At 46.0% G+C, this 19,123-nt stretch overlaps 1 protein-coding gene across 1 annotated transcript in view; it reads left to right on the forward strand.

The window, feature by feature from the left end:
* The window catches only part of IFT140 (intraflagellar transport 140), a gene marked incomplete at both ends in the record, with an annotated part of 53,966 nt that overhangs the window by 13,953 nt on the left and 20,890 nt on the right, over positions 1-19,123 (forward strand). Inside the window, 7 exons of the mRNA XM_080703368.1 lie at positions 7,693-7,814; positions 7,929-8,071; positions 9,746-9,921; positions 11,687-11,778; positions 12,497-12,603; positions 13,875-14,020; positions 18,156-18,359. Coding sequence (XP_080559494.1) covers positions 7,693-7,814; positions 7,929-8,071; positions 9,746-9,921; positions 11,687-11,778; positions 12,497-12,603; positions 13,875-14,020; positions 18,156-18,359 — 990 coding nt within the window. The remainder of the gene's footprint in view (positions 1-7,692; positions 7,815-7,928; positions 8,072-9,745; positions 9,922-11,686; positions 11,779-12,496; positions 12,604-13,874; positions 14,021-18,155; positions 18,360-19,123) is intronic.

Here is a 19,123-nt window from a genome sequence, read left to right on the forward strand (position 1 = left end):
TTAACGTGCATACATCCTTAGGCAAGGAATAGGGTGTCTATTTCCTGCTAGTTAGGGACAAAGTGGGGCCCCAGCCTTAGTATATGCAAACAACATGTCACATGGAAGAGATGTACCATGTCTCCTCAACCACCCTAGGACTCCAGTAGGTGTTCATTTGTGGTTCCTTCTGGAGCTTGATGACTCCAAGCCTGTTGGAGACAAATGTGACCATATGATTTAGTAAACATGGGCCAAATATGAGTATGAGTAGAATGAACACTAGAGATCCCAAAAGAGGTAGGTACCAAGTCGTGGAGGGTAAAACAGACTGAGGAATTGTCAACTTTATTGAAGTTGTGCAGCCATGATGCTTTCTCATATGTTTTGCTAATGTTGGTCTCAACTGTTCCTGATGTGTTAATGTAGGTGCAACAGGTTTTGTTCAACTTCTCACATAAGCCACCTTCATGTGCAAGTAACATATCTATAGCCATCCTGTTTTGTCAGGCCATCTGACTAATTGGTCAGCAGTTCCTTTTAACAGACAAATTTTGCTCAATATAGTAGAAGTAATTTATTTAATCTACATTTTTATGGATTGTGACCCATCAGAAAAGAGACTTGAAGCCTGCAGCTATTTGGTTTCTTGCCTCGAACTCTTCCAGAACTCTCCTGGGTATCCCTATGGCATCTGTGTACATGTGGGGATCAAAGGACCCTCCCGGTCCAGGTATGGTCTCATATCAGGCCCTGTGAAGACCTTTTTGGCTCCTTTTGCATTGACAAGTAATGTTGAATGGGAGTAATAGTGGAACCAGTGTACATGTTCCTCCCCAGGAACTTTATGAGGGTTTAAAATCAATGGAGCCACGGTACCACCAGACATTGCTTCGTTAAAGACATGGCTTATTCTCAATATAACCTGAACTGAATTTTGGGCAGATGTATTTGTTAGTCCGGGAGAGCCGCCATTTTCTAGGCTCCCACAAGAAATAGTAGGCATGCATTAAATCTTGTTTCATGAATGACGAAGATTGTGGAGACTGGCTATAACAACCTATAGGATTGGTTCCTATGGGAAGCCCTCTCCATAGGATAAGAATTGCCTGCTGTGTTCTTAATTATTGGGGGTTTTTGTTTTGTAGTGCTGGGGATTGAACCCAGGCACATTCTACATCCAAACTGCATGCCAAGCCCTAGTTTTTATTTATCTACATATGTGTGTATGTGTTTTGTTTGGTGGCACTGGGGTGGAGCCCAGGGGCCTTCTACCTCCCGGCTACACTCCCAAGCCTATTTTGTATTTGATTTGGAAACAGGGTCTCCCTAAGTTGCTGAGAGCCTCACTGAGTAGCTGAGGCTGGCTTCGAACCTGTGCAATCCTCCTGTCTCAGCCTCCCAAGCACTGGGATTACAAGCGTGTGCCACCATGCCTGGCTTATTCTTTATTTTGAAACAGGGCCTCACTCAGTAGCTGAGGCTGCCGCAAGCCTGGATCCTCCGTCTCAGCCTCCTGTGTGTTTTTCATTTTAGCAGTGCAAAGTCAAATTGAGCACACTTAATTTTTTAAGATTATAGGGATGAACTGGGCAAACTGTGATACTCCTGTCTCATCCTTCCACATGCTGGGCTTACAAGCGTGCACCACCATGCCTGGCTCTACACATTAGTTTTAGTTTTGATATTACAAAACCTTTCTTGGAGAAATTTTAAGTAGCCTTTTTTTTTTGAGGTACTGGAGATGGAACCCAGAGGCATTCTACTTATGAGCTACACTCCCAGCCCTATTTTTTATTCTTTATTTTGAAACATGGTCTCACTTAGTTGCAAAAGGCCTCACTAAGTAGTAGCTGAGGCTGTCTGCAAACTGCAATCTGTCTCAGCCTCCCAAATGCTGGAATTACAAACACGTTCCACAACACCCAGTTTAAGTTACCTTTGCGGGGCGGGGGGGGGGGGGGGGAAGCCCAGGGGGATTCGACCTCCAAGCTACAACCCCTGCCCTATTTTTTATTCTTTATCTTGAAACAGGGTTGGTGGGTGTGGTGGCGTGTCCTTGTAATCCCAGTGCTTGGGAGGCTGAGACAGGAGGATCGTGCAGGTTCAAAGCCAGCCTCAGCTACTCAGTGAGGCTCTCAGCAACTTAGCGAGACCCTGTTTCCAAATAAAATATAAAATAGGCCTGGGAGTATAGCCCAGAGGTAGAAAAGCCCCTGGGTTCCACCCCCAGTACCAACACACACACACACACACACACACACACACACACACGTCTCACTAAATTGTGGAGGGCCTCACTAAGTAGCTATCCGAGAACCATGATCCTCCGGTCTCAGCCTCCCGAATGCTGGAATTACAAGCATGTGCCCCCATGCCCGGCTTAAATTGCCTTTTTAAATTAACTTATTTTATGTATTTATTTTCTTTGTTGTACTGGGAGTTGAACCCAAATACATTTGACCTAAGATACACCCCAGCCTTTTAAATTTTTGTTTTGAAACCAGATCTCTATAGTTGCTGAGAGTCTGACTACTTGCTGAGGTTTGTGATCCTCCTGTCTCAGCCTCCCAAGCACTGGGATTACAGGCATGCACCAACACACCTGGCTTTCTTTTTCCTTTCCTTATTTCTCTCTTTCTTTCTTTCTTTTTTTTTTTTTTTTTTTTTTGGTGTGGCACTGGGGATTAAACCAAGAACATTATACCTCTGCTATACCCCCAGTGCTATTTTATTGTTTATTTTGAAACAAGATCTCAGGAGTCAGATTTAGTAGCACAGGCTTGTAATCCCAGCATTCGGGAGGCAGAGATTGGAGGATTACGGTTTGCAGACAGCCTGCTCAGCTACTTAGCAGGCCCTTAGCAACTCAGTAAGACCCTGATTCCAAATAAAGTGTAAAATAGGTCTGGGAGTATAGCCCGGAGGTAGAAAAGCCCCTGGGTTCCACCCTCAGTACCACAAAAAATAAAATAAAATAAAAAGACTAAAAAATAGGACTGGGGGTGTAGCTCAGAGGTAGAATGCTCCTGGGTTTCATCCCCAGTATCACAAAAAATGAATAAAATAAAATAGGGTTTGGTGTGTAGCTCTGAGGCAGAATGTCCCTGGGTTCAGTCCCCAGTACCACAAGGGAAGGAAGGAAGGAAGGAAGGAAGGAAGGAAGGAAGGAAGGAAGGAAGGAAGGAAGGAAGGAGTCTCAGTAAGTTGTGGAGGGACTCACTAAGTAGCTGGGACTGACCAAGAACCTGCATGCAGTCCTATCGCACATTTCCCTAGTGTTGGGATTACAAGCATATGCCACCACGCCTGGCTTCTTTTTTGTGTCTGAAACAGGTTCTCTCTAGGTTGCTGAGAATCTCATTAAATTTCTGAGGCTGGTCTTAAACCTTGGATCCTCCTGTCTTGGCCTTCCAAGTACTGGAATTACAGTTGTGCAAAACATGCCCAGCCTATAAATTGCTTTTGAAGCTGATATGATTAGAAACTCCTATTTTTTTCTACAAAAATATCATGCAGCTTTGGAGGATGTTGGAGCAAATGCTAATTGAAAGGAGGACAAGAAGAGTTTACAAGTGCTGAAATGTCTACTGGCCTTGAATGCTGGGGCTTCAGATAGGAACCCTACCTTTGGCATAGTCTGACTCATCCCTGAGCACAGGTGCTCCTCCACCAGTCTGATAGTCCTGTCCTCTGGCACTTGGACTTCTCTAGCATGGCACTACCTTACGTTCTAACTTAAAATCATCAAAGTATGTCAATGCACTGGCAAGTATTAGAGAAGTTCTAATGCCAGGGGAGATGACTTTTTTTTTTTTGGTACTTGGGATGGAACCCAGAGGCATTCTGCCTCCGAGCTATACCCCCAGTCCTATTTTTTAAGTGTGTGTGTGTGTGTGTGTGTGTGTGTGTGTGTGTGTGTGATACTGAGGGTGGAACCAGGGGCTTTTCTCCCAAATTACAAATTACCATGACCAGCTGGAGATGACTTTAAAATAGAATATTAGGCCAGGCCTGGTGGTGCATGCTTGTAATCCATTTGGGAAGCTGAGACAGGATTGCAGTTCGTAGACAGCCTCAGCTACTTAGTGAGGCTCTTTGCAACTCAGTAAGACCCTGTTTCAAAAAAAAAAAAAAAAAAAGAATTGAAAAATAGGGCTTGGGTTGTAGCTCGCAGGTAGAATGCCTTTGGGTTCCATCCCCAATACTGCAAAATAAATAAATAGAACATACAGGGCTGGGCATGGTGGCACATGTCTGTGATCCTAGTAGGTGGGAGGTTGAGACAGGAGGATCACAGATTCAAGGACAGCTTCAGCAACTTAGCAAGACCCTATTTCCAAATAAAAATAAAACAGGGCTAGAGGTGTAGCCCAAAGGTAGAATGCTCCAGGGTTTCATCCCCAGGACAATAAAAAATGAAATAGGACTTGAGGTGTAGCCCAGAGGTAGAAGGCCCTTGGATTCTAGCTCTAGTACCACACACACACATACACACACACACATCTTGGCCGTCATAGTGGTGCACACCTGTGATCCCAATACTTAGGAGGCTTAGATCAGAAGATTACAGGTACTTGGGAGGCTGAGCCAGGAGGATCTCAGGTTTAAGAATAGCTCCATCAAGTAGTGAAATTCTTAGTAACCTAGTGAGACCCTGTTTCAAAAAAAAAAATATGTCTGGGAGTATGGCTTGGAGGTAGAATCCTTCTGGGTTCAATCCCACAAAATAATTGCATACTCAGGGAGATTGAGACAGGACTGAAGGTTTAAGGCCAGCCTAGCAACTTCATGTGAGAATGTAATTAGGTTTTTTCTGTTAAAGGAATACCTTGACTTAAACTCCATTTGTCAAACTGCTGTTTTGTGACCTTGCGTGTACTCACTCTTTTGCACTGGGGATTGAACCCACAGGCTTCTACCTCCAAGCTCCACCCCAGCCCTATTTTTTTTTTTTTTGGTGGTATACCCCCAGACCTATTTTGTATATAGATATATTTGGAAAACAGGGTCTCACTAAGGTTCAGAGGCAGGCTTCGAACCTGCACAATCCTCCTGTCTCAGTCTCTCTGGAATTATAAACTTGGGCCACTACACCTGCCTCCAGCCCTATTTTTTGTTCTTTTATTTTGAAACAGTTGCAGAGGGCCTCACTAAGAGGCTGAAGCTGGCTGAGCACTTCTCCTGTCTCAGCCTCCCAAGTACTGGTATCACAAGTGTGTGCCACCTCGCCCAGATTTGCACTCACTTTTGTAAAGTTAGCATTTCTTAAAAATTGCAAATGCCAGCCACCACCAACCCACCCAGCATCCTCATGCAGTGGCATGAAGACTGTGAAGCTCGCTTCACCAATAAGAGTGCAGCACGGAGGCTTCCCATTAGAAATAAGAGACCTAGCAGGTTGCTGCCATTTATTTTGCACACCTGGCTTCACTGGTGGTGGGATCCCTTTTTGCAAAAGTAAAATTGCCTTGCTATGCCACTTTCGAACATGTAGTTTTTTTTAATGACACCATGGAAATTTATTTCTAATGTTAATGAGACCCTGTTTCTAAATTAAAAAAAAAAACTAGAAGTACTGGGTGTAAATCACCTCTGGGCTCAACCCCATTCCCATCCCCCAGGTAGAGCATTCAGGGTACTTTGCACCCAGATCCTTTTGTTTGTGGTTACTAGAGAATTAACTCAGGGGTTCTCTACCACTGAGCTATACCCCCAGCCCTATTCTATTTTTATTTTGATACAGGGTTTTACCAATTGGCCCAGGACGGCCTTGAAATCATGATCCTCTTGTCTCAGCCTCCCATGTACTGGGATTATAGGCATGTACCACTGCACCAGGCTCTGAATCTTGGTTTCTAATGCCAGTGCCATTCTTCTTTTGTGTGTGGGGGTGTGTCTAGGAATGGAACCCAGGGGCATTTGACCTCTGAGCTATACCCCCTGCTGTATTATTATTATTATTATTTATTATTTTTTTTTTTTTGCGGGTTTGGGGATGGAACCCAGGGGCATTTGACCTCCGAGCTACACCCCCTGCCCTACTTTTTATTCTTTTTTTGAAACCCAGTCTCACTGAGTTGCAGAGGGTCTCACTAAGTTGCTGAGGCTGTCTGCGAACCGCGATCCTCTAGGTCTCAGCCTCTCGAATGCTGGGATTACAAGCGTGCGCCACCACACCCGGCTGTATTTTTTATTCATTTATTATTTATTTATTTATTTATTTATTTATTTATTTTGGAGGTACTAGTGGTGGAACCCAGAGGCTTTCTACCTCTGGGCTATACTGCCAGACCTATTTTATATTTTATTTGAAAACGGTCTCACTAAGTTGCTGAGAGCCTCACTAAGTAGCAGAGGCTAGCTTCAAACCTGTGCAGTCCTCTGTCTCAGCCTCCCAAGCATGGGGATTTCAAACATGCACCACCACGCCTGGCTTATTCTTTATTTTGAAACAGGGTCTCACTGAGTTGCAGAGGGCCTCACTAAGTAGCTGAGGCTGTCCACACACCGCGATCCTCTGGTCCCCGCCTTCTGAATGCTGGGATGACAAGCGTGCCCACGCCCGACTCAGTGCCATCCTTTAATAAAAGGAACCAGGCCTCTTCGGAAGAATGACTAATTTTAGGATTGAGACAAGAAAATTATCCCAGAGAATCTTGGAGTGTCAAGCAATACTTATAAAACCTTTTATGATGGGAGTATATAAAAGGGACATAGAAAGCCTAGGGGTATAGCTCAGAGGTAGCATGCCTCTGGGTTAAATCTCTAATACCAAAAATATATATATATATAAAATTTATATATACAATTATATGTGCATGTTTACACATATAAACATACATATATGTTTATATTTGAGTAAATAAACGATGGAGAAGAGGCATATCGCTCATGTTGAAAAATCCCCAATTATATACATACCCCAGCCTCAAGGAGTTCTAACATGACCCCCCTCCCCTTAAGTGAGGGTTGCTCATAGTCATTTTTTTCTGGAAAGTACAGCACAGAAAGGGAGAGAGGTCACATGGCGCTGGGAAAATACCAGCTGTACCAGGTGGTCACAGTTGGCACCCACAGCGGAGTGCCGTGCCCACATCTGGAGCTTCAGTAGGGTATGGCAAGGGGGCTCTTCCCTTCTGTGGTCCTCCTCCCAAAAACCATCAGACACATCTCAGTGGAGGGGCCCCTACCCCAGACCTGGGCAGCACCACAAGACTGGGGTCATCAGTTCACAAGGAAAACCTGAAACCAGCCCAGAGGAGCCATGATGCCTGGATGCCATGGGCCTTCAGACAGGCTTCTGGGAAGAAGGAGGGCATTAGGGAACCTGGGCAAGTCTAGGTAAAGTGTGCATTTAGCTAATAATACTGCATTATAACTGATTCTAAGAAATATGCCATACAGTAATAGGGAAGATGGGCCGGATGTGGGAAAACTGCCATCTGTGCAGCCTTTCTAGAAATCTGAATCTAGTTCAAAGTTCAGTTCAGTGTAGAGGACTGAACGTCTACCAGTTCCTATCTCTAGGAGTAAATAGGAGGGGCAAAGAAGAGTTTCTGGTTCTTTCTTTAAACATTCGTGAACCATTTGAAGTTTTCATGGTGTCCCTGTAGTAGTTTTTCGTTTTTTTGGATAAAGAGCCTAGCTCTGAACCTTTTCTCTTTGGCGTCCTGCTTGTCATTCCATGAGGACGTGCTGTTGTCTCTGCAGCTTGGTGTCCTGCTCCTCTGGAGGCTGGACCAACGGGGTCGAGTGCAGGGGACGTCTCTGCTGAAGCATGAGTATGGAGAACAGCTCACCCACTGTATCTTCCGGCTGCCGCCTCCCGGCGAGTAAGTGTGGGGCTCATCTGGAGCTGGGAGGCAGGCATCTGTCCCCGGGCGGGGTGGCTGGGCCCAAGGAGGGCGCTCTGGGAGTCCTCACTGCTGCGCCACTTTCATCTACAGGGACCTGGTTCAGTTGGCAAAGGCGGCAGTGAGCGGTGATGAGAAAGCCTTGGACATGTTTAACTGGCGGAAAAGCAGCTTCGGAAGTTTCCTGAAGATGGGTTCTCAAGAGGGGCTGTCATTCTTTGTCAGTCTGATGGATGGTGAGGACCTGCAGTTGCAATTCTAGGAGTCAAAGCATTTTAGGAGTGTTTGGCAAGGATTTTAAATTGCTGGGTGGTTCCTGTGTACAGTAAGAAAGGCTGGGCATCCAGCTCAGGGTGCTGCATCACGTTGGCTGGCTCTCTGCAAGTGGAAGGCAAAAAGGAAGGACAGCGAGAGCTCAGCAAGACAGTGGGCGACACGCCAGCAGCACAGGAGTGAAGGGACAGGGCAAGGGGTCATCACTTAGGACCTGGGTGTAGGGAGGCTACATGTGCACCGAAAGTTACTGAACAAAGATAAGCAAAAGGCTTGGAGGTTGCAAAATCCTTTTGACGTCTGCTGATAGCGTAGATGAGAGAGGGGCAGAGAAAGAATTGGCAGCTCAGGTGAGGGTGGGCTGAGCCGGCGGAGGACCGACAGACACCTCATCTCTAGCCAGGCCTGAGCCAGTAGAATGGAAACTGTTGCAGACATGGTTGCCATGAGATTATGTGCAAATATTTTATTTCTAAATTTTATTTATGTATTTATTTTATCGGTACTAGGGATTGAGCCCAGGGACATTAAGTAGCTGAGGCTGGCCGTGAACCAGAATTCTCCTGTCTCAGCCTCCCAAATGCTGGAATTACAAGCATGCACCACCACATCTGGCTTTTTTTTTTTTTTTTTTTTTTTTCAGTACTGGGATGGAAGCCAGGGGCTTTCTACCCCCAGGCTACACTCCCAGACCTATTTTATATTTTATTTGGAAACGGTATCACTAAGTAGCTGAGGCTGGCTTTGAACCTGCATGATCTTCCTGCCTCAGCCTCCCAAGCTCTGAGATTACAAGTGTGTGCCATCATGCCTGGCTTGGCTTATTCTTTTTATTTTGAAACAGGATCTCACTAAGTTGTGGAGGGCCAGGTTCATAGCCAGCCTCAGCTATTTGTGGAGTGAGGACTCCACAAATAGCTGAGGCTGGCTATGAACCTACGATCCTCCTGTCTTGGCTTCCCAAGTACTGGGATTACAAGCATGTACCACTACGCCCGGCCATTTCTAAATTTTATAATGAAGAGCCAGGCGTGGTGGCACACGCTTGTAATCCCCACGCTTGGGAGGCTGAGACAGGAGGATCGCACAGGTTCAAAGCCAGCCTCAGCTGCTTAGTGAGGCTCTCAGCAACTTAGTGAGACCCTGTTTCCAAATATAAAATGGGTCTGGAAGTATAATCCGGAGGTAGAAAGCCTCTGGATTCCACCCCCAGTACCACCAAAAGAAGAAAAAAATAAATAAATTTTATAATGAAGATGTTTCACTTTGAAAATATCCTTAGGCTGGGCATGGTGGCTCACACTTGTAATCCCCACGCTTGGGAGGCGGAGACAGGAGGATCGAGCAGGTTCGAAGCCAGCCGTGCTGATTTTAAGAGACCCTGTTTCCAAATTTTAAAAAGTATAAAATAGGTCTGGGAGTGTAGCCCGGAGGTAGAAGGGCTTCCAGGAACCTCAGTACCACCAAAAAAAAAGAGAAGAGAGAAAGGAAGGAAGGAAGGAAGGAAGGAAGGAAGGAAGGAAGGAAGGAAGAAAGAAAGAAAGAAAGAAAGAAAATATCCTTAAGTAAATAGAAACAGGTGTTATGGAAGCATGGACAAGCCTAGATCCCCCACAGTGACCTGCTTCTGTCCCCAGGAAGCGTGCACTATGTGGATGAGAAAGGCAGGAGCTCCCAGGTGGCATCCACTGACGGCTCCATCCACATGCTGTTTTACATCGAGAAGAGGGAGGCACTGGCGGTGGTCACGGAGAACCTCCTGCTGTCCCTGTACATCGTGACACCTGAGGGCGAAGCTGAAGAAGTAATGAAGGTATGTGAGAGAGCAGGGGTCCAGAGCAGGCCAACCCCCGACCACCCTGGAGAGTGGGCCAAGAGCAAGCCAACCCCCGACCACCCTGGAGAGTGGGGCAAGAGCAGGCCAATCCCCGGCCACCCTGGAAAGCAGGGTCCAGAGCAGGCCAACCCCTGGCCACCCTGGAGAGAGAGTCCAGAGCAGGCCAACCCCCGGCCACCCTGGAGAGTGGGGCAAGAGCAGGCCAATCCCTGGCCACCCTGGAAGGGTCCAGAGCAGGCCAATCCCTGGCCACCCTGGAGAGTGGGGCAAGAGCAGGCCAACCCCTGGCCACCCTGGAGAGAGAGTCCAGAGCAGGCCAACCCCTGGCCACCCTGGAGAGTGGGGCAAGAGCAGGCCAATCCCCAGCCACCCTGGAAAGCAGGGTCCAGAGCAGGCCAACCCCCGGCCACCCTGGAGAGCAGGGTCCAGAGCAGGCCCACCCCCGGCCACCCTGGAGAGCAGGGTCCAGAGCAGGCCCACCCCCGGCTACCCTGGAGAGAGAGTCCAGAGCAGGCCAACCCCTGGCCACCCTGAAGAACAGGGCAAGAGCAGGCCAATCCCCGGCCACCCTAGAGAGCAGGGTCCAGAGCAGGCCAACCCCCGGCCACCCTGGAGAGCGGGACAAGAGCAGGCCAACCCCCAGCCACCCTGAAGAGCGGGGCAAGAGCAGGCCAGACCCTGGCCATCCTGGAGAGCAGGGCCGTCATGCTTCTCCCGCTCACACTCCCTTTTCTTTTTTGGTTAGCAAGACTGAAACCCTTGTCATCTCTGTTCAAAGGCAGTAAAACTAGGTATTTTCATCACTTTCTGCTATCATCTCTTTCCATAAGGTCACAGACCTGTGAGATCTGGATCCTACCCACCTCAGGCCCTCATCCAACTTGAATTACCTCCATACAGTCACAGGAGCAATGGGGCTTCATCATAGGAACTTTGGAGAGACAATTCAGTCCATAACACCTGGCTTTAAGTACCCCCCTCAGCTACTCGTTGGCTGGTGGGCCAAATGGGGATAGTATGATATGCCCAGAGGTTATGGTCACGACTAAGCAGAGCACTTAAGAATCCCTCTAAAGCTGGGCGTGGTGGCGCATGCTTGTAATCCAAGCACATGGGAAGCTGAGACAGGAGGATCGCATTTCATGGACAGTCTCAGCTACTTAGGCTCTTTGCAACTCAGTGAGACCCTGTTTCAAAATAAAGAGTTGAAAATGGGGCTGGAGGTGTAGCTCAGCAGTAGAATGCCCCTGGGTTCCATCCGCAGCACTGGGAAAAAAAAAAGAATCCCTCTAAGCCAGGCATGGTGGCACATACTTGTAATCCCAGCATTTGGGGGGCTGAGACAGGAGGATCGTGGTTCGGGGCCAACCTCAACTACTTAGTGAGGCCCTTTGCAACTCAGTGAGATCCCGTTTCAAAATAAAGAATAAAAAATAGGGCTGAGGGTTTAGCTCAGAGGTAGAATGCTCCTAGGTTCCATCCCTAGTATTAAAAAACCCCTAGAGATGCCCACCATGCAGCATATTAGGTGCCCATCATGTCATGTATAAGTTATTGTTTGATTCAGAATATATATGTTGACAAACAAAGATACCTTTCAGTTTCCATTATTCACTGTTTCCCCCATTGTGTGAGCCTCCATGAACTCACTGAAGACCCAACTCCAGGATCCCAAGGCTCTCTACAAGAGCCACATGCTTTATTCCAGTTGTTTTGTTTTGTTTTGTTTTTTCTTGCACAGGTAAAGCTGAGTGGGAAAACATCTCGCCGGGCAGACATCACTTTGATTGAGGGCAGCCTTCTCGTGACAGCCACAGGGGAAGCAGTTCTTAGGTGAGAGCTTGGCTTTCCAGAGCACACTTCTGGATGGTGCTGTCAGGAACTGCCTCCTTTAAGTGGACTTCTGCCATACGTCAAGAACAGCGCCTTTCACAGATTGGACATATCTTTGTAACCAGATGGGCACAATGCATTAGAGGCCCTAGGAGGCCTCGCTGGTCCCAGCTCTACCCACCTCCCTGGGACTCCCACTCCAACGGAAGCCTGGCCCCATGTCAGCCCCTAGATTCATGTGTCCTTTTATTTTGTTGAGATGGGGCCTTGCTGTGTTTCCCAGGCTGGTTGCCCAACTCCTGTGCTCAAGTGGTCCTCCTGCCTCATCCTCTAAGTAGCTGGAACTACATGTGTACACCACCCCACAGATGCCACCTGGTGTTTCTCAGCTTGGCATCAATAGATTCGCCTCATTTGTCTTGCTGCTTTAAAATAACATAGAATTCAGGGCCTCTCTCCTGTGGCTGCACGTAATTGGTGTTCCCGCATTTCATTTGTGGTCTAACATTATACGCCAGCCATCTTTTACCAACTGCTCTCTCTAATTATAAAGTTTGTGAAGTAGTCCTGAAGGTTACCTCAGCTCTCTCTTCCTACCAGGAGTCTGCAAAGCACATCTTTTCTGAGCTTAACTGTTCTGCACTGGTTCAACAGCCCTCAGAGCCAGAGGCACAGGCCACTTCCACAGCCCTTCAACACGCTCTTTTTTCCATCATAGATTCTGGGACTTGGAACGGGGAGAGAATTACATACTGAGTCCAGAGGAGAAGTTTGGCTTTGAAAAAGGAGAGAATATAAACTGTGTTTGTTACTGTAAAGCCAAAGGTGAGACTTCTTGGAAGAAGTAGAACCAATTTCAGACCTTGTGCTCAGGCTACAAGATAATTCTAGTGAGATTTGGGGCTCTTAAGAGAATGGTAAACCAATCCTAACATCAGTCAGCTGAGTACTGCCAGTCAAGGACGAGTAAATGATAGCAAAGTTTGAATACTCCACATTATGGTCAGAGGGCTTGGTCACAGTGACACACTTCCTCCTGTCAGCATCTGGTCCCTCCAGAGGCCCTGTGGTGTATGCACAGAGAAGCACGTGAAAGCCTGTGTGTGTTTGCATGTAGGGCAGTTGGTGTGCACTCAACGCTCAGCACTCCTAGAGCACCAGGGAGGGAGCACTGCATGGGGCCAGTTGAGCTACTGGAAACAGTATAGCACTCACCTCCACTGCCCACACTGCCCTGCTGATGGGAGCCGAGCGCCTCAGAAAGACAGCCACCGCTGGGCATGGTGGTGCAGGCCTCTAATCCCAGTACTTGGGAGGCTGAAACAGGATGATCGTAAATTTACGGCAGCCTCAGCAACTTTACTGAGGCCCTCCATAACTCAGACCCTTTTTACACTTGGTCTTAGCCAAAAGGCTGAGAAGCGATACAACTTAGACCCATTTTCAAAATAAAAGATAAGCCGGGCGTGGTGGGCACGCTTGCAATCCCAGCATTCGCAGTTTGTGGACAGCCTCAGCTACCTAGTGAGACCCTCTGCAACTCAGCAAGACCTGGTTTCAAAATAAAGAATAAAATAGGGCAGCGGGTGTCGCTCGGAGGTCAAATGTCCCTGGGCTCCATCCCCAGACCCACAAAAATAAATAAATAAACAAACAAACATAAAAATAAAAGATAAAATAGGCTAGGAGTTGAATGCCCCTGGGTTCAATCCCCAGTGTAAACACACACACACACACACACACACACACTCTGAACCTCGAGGTTACTGCCCCAAGGGAGGCTGATGATTTTCTTATTTTTGTCTATAGCTTTGTTTTTGTGATTGGATATTGAACCCAGGGGCAGTTTACCTCTGAGCTATACCTCCAGCCCTAATTTATTGTTTATTTTGAAATAGGGTCTCACTATGTTGCTGAGGCTGGCTGTGAGCCTGCAATTCTCCTGTCTCAGCCTCCCAAGTACTGGGATCATAAGTGTGCGCCACCACGCCTGACTAGAGGCTGCTGTTTCAGAGAAGATGCTCAAAGAGGGGAGCTTGCTGCTGTTTCCCTCCCTCTTCCCTCTCAATTAACATGCACTTTATTTTCACCTTTAGGTCTTCTAGCAGCTGGTACCGATAAAGGGCGAGTAGCCATGTGGAGAAAAGTGCCAGGCTCCACAAGCAGCCGAGGAGTGGAGGGCAAGGACATGTGGACCCTTCAGACCCCTACTGAGCTTGAAGGAAACATCATACAAATAAAGGTATAGCTTGGCCAGGCGTGGCAGTGCATGCCTGTAATCTCAGTACTTGAGAGACTGAGACAGAAGGACCACAGGTTTGAGGCCAGCCTTAGCAACTTAGTGAGGCTTTCATCAACCTAGCAAGACCCTGTTTAAAAAAAAAAACAGAGCTGGGGTGTAGCTCAGAGATAGAATGCCTCTGGGTTCAATTCTCAGTGCTATAAATAAATAAAGGTGTAGCTCTGCAGGGACGCTTGATGCACTCATTTTCCGCTGCATAAGAATAGAGGAAGTAAATGGCTCTAAGCCTATTTTTATCAGTTATTTGACCTAAAACTATGTAAAAATAAATAACAATAATAAAAAATCTGAAAGAATTTTTTGTATTTCAGAATTGTAGATAAGGGATTGTGAGCCTGCATCAATATCTGTTCATCTTTCTATATCTCTACACATATATGTATAGACATTGAAAACAGCTTTATTAATCCAGGCATGGTGGCACATGCCTGTAATCCCAGTACTTGGGAGGAGGAGACAGGAGGATGGCAAGTTCACATACAGCCCTGACAATTTAGAAAGGCCCTCTGCAACTTAGATTCCGTTTCAAAATAAAAATATAAAATAGGACTGGGGATGTAGCTCAGAGGTAGAACATCCCTGGGTTCAATTTATGGGACCACACACATATAAAATAGCTTTATTGAGATATAATTCACATACCAAAATGGTTTTTAGTATGTTCAAAGTTCTGCAGCCATCACCAGAATATTTTTCTTCACAATCTTAGCACATATGATCATCTTCAGAAAAAAATATGTACCCACTGCTCATGTCCCCTTCTCACAGCCCTAGGCAGCCAGTAGTCTTCTTCTCCCCCCACCCTCCCAGTGCTGGGGATCAAACCCAGGACCTCACACATGCTAGGCAACTGCTCTACACTCTTGCCTCAACCTCCTGAGTAGCTGGGATTATGGGTGTAGGCCACCACACCTGGCTAGTCATTTGCTTTCTGTCTTAATGGATATGCCTATTCTGGATATTTTTATAAAAAATATAGTCATATAATAGGGTGTGTGTGTGTGTGTGTGTGTGTGTGTGTGTGTGTGTGTGTGTTACTATTGGTGATTGAACCCAGGGGCATTCTGCCTCTGAGCTATACCCCTAGCCCTAGTTTATTTTAATGGGACCCTGGGGAGGGATCCCAGGTGTTTTACATTCCAGCTACATCCTAGACCTATTTTATTTCTTATTTTGAAATAGGGTCTCACTAAGTTGCTGAGACTATCCTAGAACCTGCAATCCTCCCATTTTGGCCTTCCAAATACTTGGATTACAGGTGGGCACCACCACGCTCACCTCCTGTTTTATTTTTTATTTTGAAGCAAGGTCTTGCTAAGTTGCTGAGGGCCTCACAAAATTGCTGAGGTTGGCTTTGAAGCTGAGATCCCAATATCTCATCCTCCCAAGTTGCTGGATTGCAGGTATATACTACTGCCTGGCAAAACTGAACATTTTAGATAGGTTTGAAAGGTTTTTTGTTTTGGGGGTGTGTGTGTGTGTGTGTGTGTGTGTGTGTGTGTGTGTGTGTGTGTGTGTTTGACTGAGGGTGGAACCCAGGGGCTTTTCTACCTCCGGGCTATACTCCCAGACCTATTTTATATTTTATTTGGAAACAGAGTCTCACTAAGTTGCTGAGAGCCTCACTAAGTAGCTGAGGCTGGCTTCAAACCTGTGCAGTCCTCCTATCTCAGCCTACCAAAAGCTGGGATTACAAGCGTGCGCCACCACGCCTGGCTGGTTTGAAAGTTTAATAGGAATTAAATTACAAAGCCAGATGTGGTAGCTCACACTTGTGATCCCAGTACTTGGGAGGCTGAGATAGGAGGCTCACAGGTTTGTGGCCCATCTCAACTACTTAGTGAGGCCCTCCACAACTTAATGAGACCCTATTTCAAAATAAAGAATAAAAAACAGGACCGGGCTTGTAGCTTAGAGGTAGAATACCCCTGGTTTCGATTCCCAGTTCTGCAGGAAAAAAATAGGAATTAAATTATGAAACTGGCATTTCGCATCAGCATGTGAAGGCTGGCTAACTAAATTATATAAAATTGCTATCAGTCCGTAGAAAATAAATATTCTTTGCCTGGAACAGCACACACTTGTAATCCCAGTATTTGGGAGACTGAAACAGAATAATCACAGGTTCAAGGACAACCTCAGCAACTTAGTGAGATTGTTTCTTTTTATGTATGTGTGTGATGCTAAAGATTGAACCTGGGGCACTCTACCTCTGAGCTGTACCCCCAGCCCTATATTTATGTGTTAATTTTGAAACAGGATCTCACTGTTTCACATTGTAGAGGGCTTTGCTAAATTGCTAAGCCTGGCCCTGAACCTGCAATCTTCCTATCTCAGTCTCCCAAATACTGGGATTATAGGCATGTGCCACCACACCTGGTTCTTTTATTTTTTATTTTGCAACAAATCTAAGTTACTGAGAGCCTTGCTAAGTGGCTTAGGTTGGATTTGAACCTGCGATCCTCCCATCTCAGCTTCCCATGTATTAGGATTACAGGTATGCACCACCATGCTGGGCTTGAGAACCTGTTTCAGAGTAAAAGAATAAAAAGGGCTTGGAGTGTAGCTCAAAGGTAGAATGTCCCTGAGTTCAGTCTCCAGTACCACAAACAAAAAGAGAAGATCACTATGTCATATTCCAAAAAAGCACATTTCTACAAGATGCCTTGCTGGTTAGAACAGATGCTATCTAGAATAGCCACACAGATCTCTACCTACTGATTCACAGTTTGGCATATTGGTAGTTTAAATTTTCTTAACAAAGCATATTTTACATACATACATATTATTTTTGTGTGTGTGATACTGGAAATTGAACCCAAGAATACTCTTATCTCTGAGCTATACCCTAGCCGTGTGTGTGTGTGTGTGTGTGTGTGTGTGTGTGTGTGTGTGTGTGTGTGTTGCTAGGGATTGAACTCAGGGGCATTCTACCTCTACCTTTTTTTATTTTTTATTTGGAAACAGGGTCTCACTAGATGTGAGGCTGGCTTCAAACCTGTGATCCTCCTGGGACTTAACACGCATGTCACCACACCTAGCTTTTTTTTTATTTTGAGATAGGGTCTTTCTAAGATGCCCAGGCTAACTTCAAATTAGCATCAGCTTCCCAAAAGCCAGGTTAACAGGCATGTACCACCATGTCCGGATTTAAGTTATCATTATCATCATTATCCTTATTATTGTTATTATTTTGTGTGGTACTTGGGATTGAACTCAGATGCATTCTACATCTGAGCTAATATCGCTAACCGTATTTTATTTTTGTTTTGAAATAGAGTCTCAGTAGGTTGATGAGAGCCTCACTGCTTGCTGAGGTTGTCCTCAAACCCATTATCATCCTGTCTTAGCCTCTTACGTATTGGAATTACAGGCATGCGCCACCACGCATGGTTTTCCTTTTTTTTTTTTTTTTTTTGGTGGTACTGGGGGTGGAACCCAGAGGCTTTCTACATCCAGGCTATACTCCCAGACCCATTTTCTATTTTATTTGGAAACAAGGTCTCACTAAGTTGCTGAGAGCCTCACTAAGTAGCTGAGGCTGGATTCGAACCTGCGCGATCCTCCTGTCTCAGCCTCCCAAGTGCGGGGATTACAAGCATGCGCAACCATGCCCGGCTAAATTTTTTATTTTGTTTTATTTTTTGTGGTCCTGGGAATTGAACCCAAGGGAATTCTACCTCTGAACTACATCCCTAGCCCTGCTTTTTACTATTCATTTATTTATTTATTTTGGTGGTACTGGGGGTGGAGCCCAGAGGCTTTCTACCTCCGGGCTATACTCCTAGACCCATTTTCTATTTTATTTGGAAACAGAGTCTCACTAAGTTGCTGAGAGCCTCACTAAGTAGCTGAGGCTGGCTTCGAACCTGCTCGATCCTCCTGTCTCAGCCTCCCAAGCGCAGGGATTACAGGCGTGTGCCACCATGCCCAGCATAAAATTTTTAAATAATAATAAGATATACTGCTTGGGAAATAGTTTATGGATCCTTATATGAAGCATTTATATGTTCCCCTGACTTTATGACTGTGTTACTAATATTTTTGGGTTTTTTCTCCTAACATGGGATTGAAGTGTGGCTCCAGGAAGAACCTTCTTGCAGTGAACAACATCAGCTCTGTTGCAATCCTCAGTGAGCAGGCCATGTCATCCCACTTCTACCAGCAAGTGGCTGTCGTGCAAGTCTCCCCGAGCTTACTCAACGTGTCCTTCCTGTCCACGGGGGTGACGCACAGCCTGCGCACAGACATGCATATCAGTGGAGTGTTTGCCACCAAGGTGACTTGAAGGCTCAGACAAGGGGTCTTCAACATAGACAAAATATCTGCTTAATTGTTGGGGCCTGGATGGTGGTTTGAACCACTCTCAGTTCCATCCTGAATTATCTTATTTCCTGAATTTCCATGTACATTATATTCATAAAGAAAATAATAAAACCAGGGGTATTAGAGCCAGGCGTGGTGGCGCACGCTTGTAATCCTACTGCTTGGGAGGCTGAGACAGGAGGTTTGCACAGGTTCAAAGCCAGCCTTAGCTATTTAGTGAGGCTCTCAGCAAATTAGTGAGACCCTGTTTCCAAAAAGTATACAAAAATAGGTGTGGAAGTGTAGCTTGGAGGTAGAAAAGCCCTTGGGTTCCACCCCAGTGCCAATTAAAAAAATAAAAACCAGGGGTATTTTTTTATTTATTTATTTATTTATTTATTTATTTATTTATTTATTTATTTATTTTTGTGGTACTGGGATTGAACCTAGATGCATTCTGCCTCTGAGCTAAACCCCAGCCCTATTTAATTTTTTATTTGGAAATGGGGTCCCACTCTTGCAGAGGGTATCACTAAGTTGATGAGGCTGGCCACAAACCTCTGATCCTCCTATCTCAGCTTCCTAAGTACTTGGGTTACAAGTGTGTGCTGCTGAGCCCAGCCCCAGGGGCTTTTTTTTTTCCCCAGTACTAGGAATGGGACCCAGGAGCTCTACCTCTGAGCTACACACCCAGCACTATATTTTATTCTTTATTTTGAAACAGGGTTTCACTGAGTT

The sequence above is a fragment of the Muscardinus avellanarius genome (assembly GCF_963383645.1).
Source record: "Muscardinus avellanarius genome assembly, chromosome: 10".
Lineage (NCBI taxonomy): Eukaryota > Metazoa > Chordata > Mammalia > Rodentia > Gliridae > Muscardinus > Muscardinus avellanarius.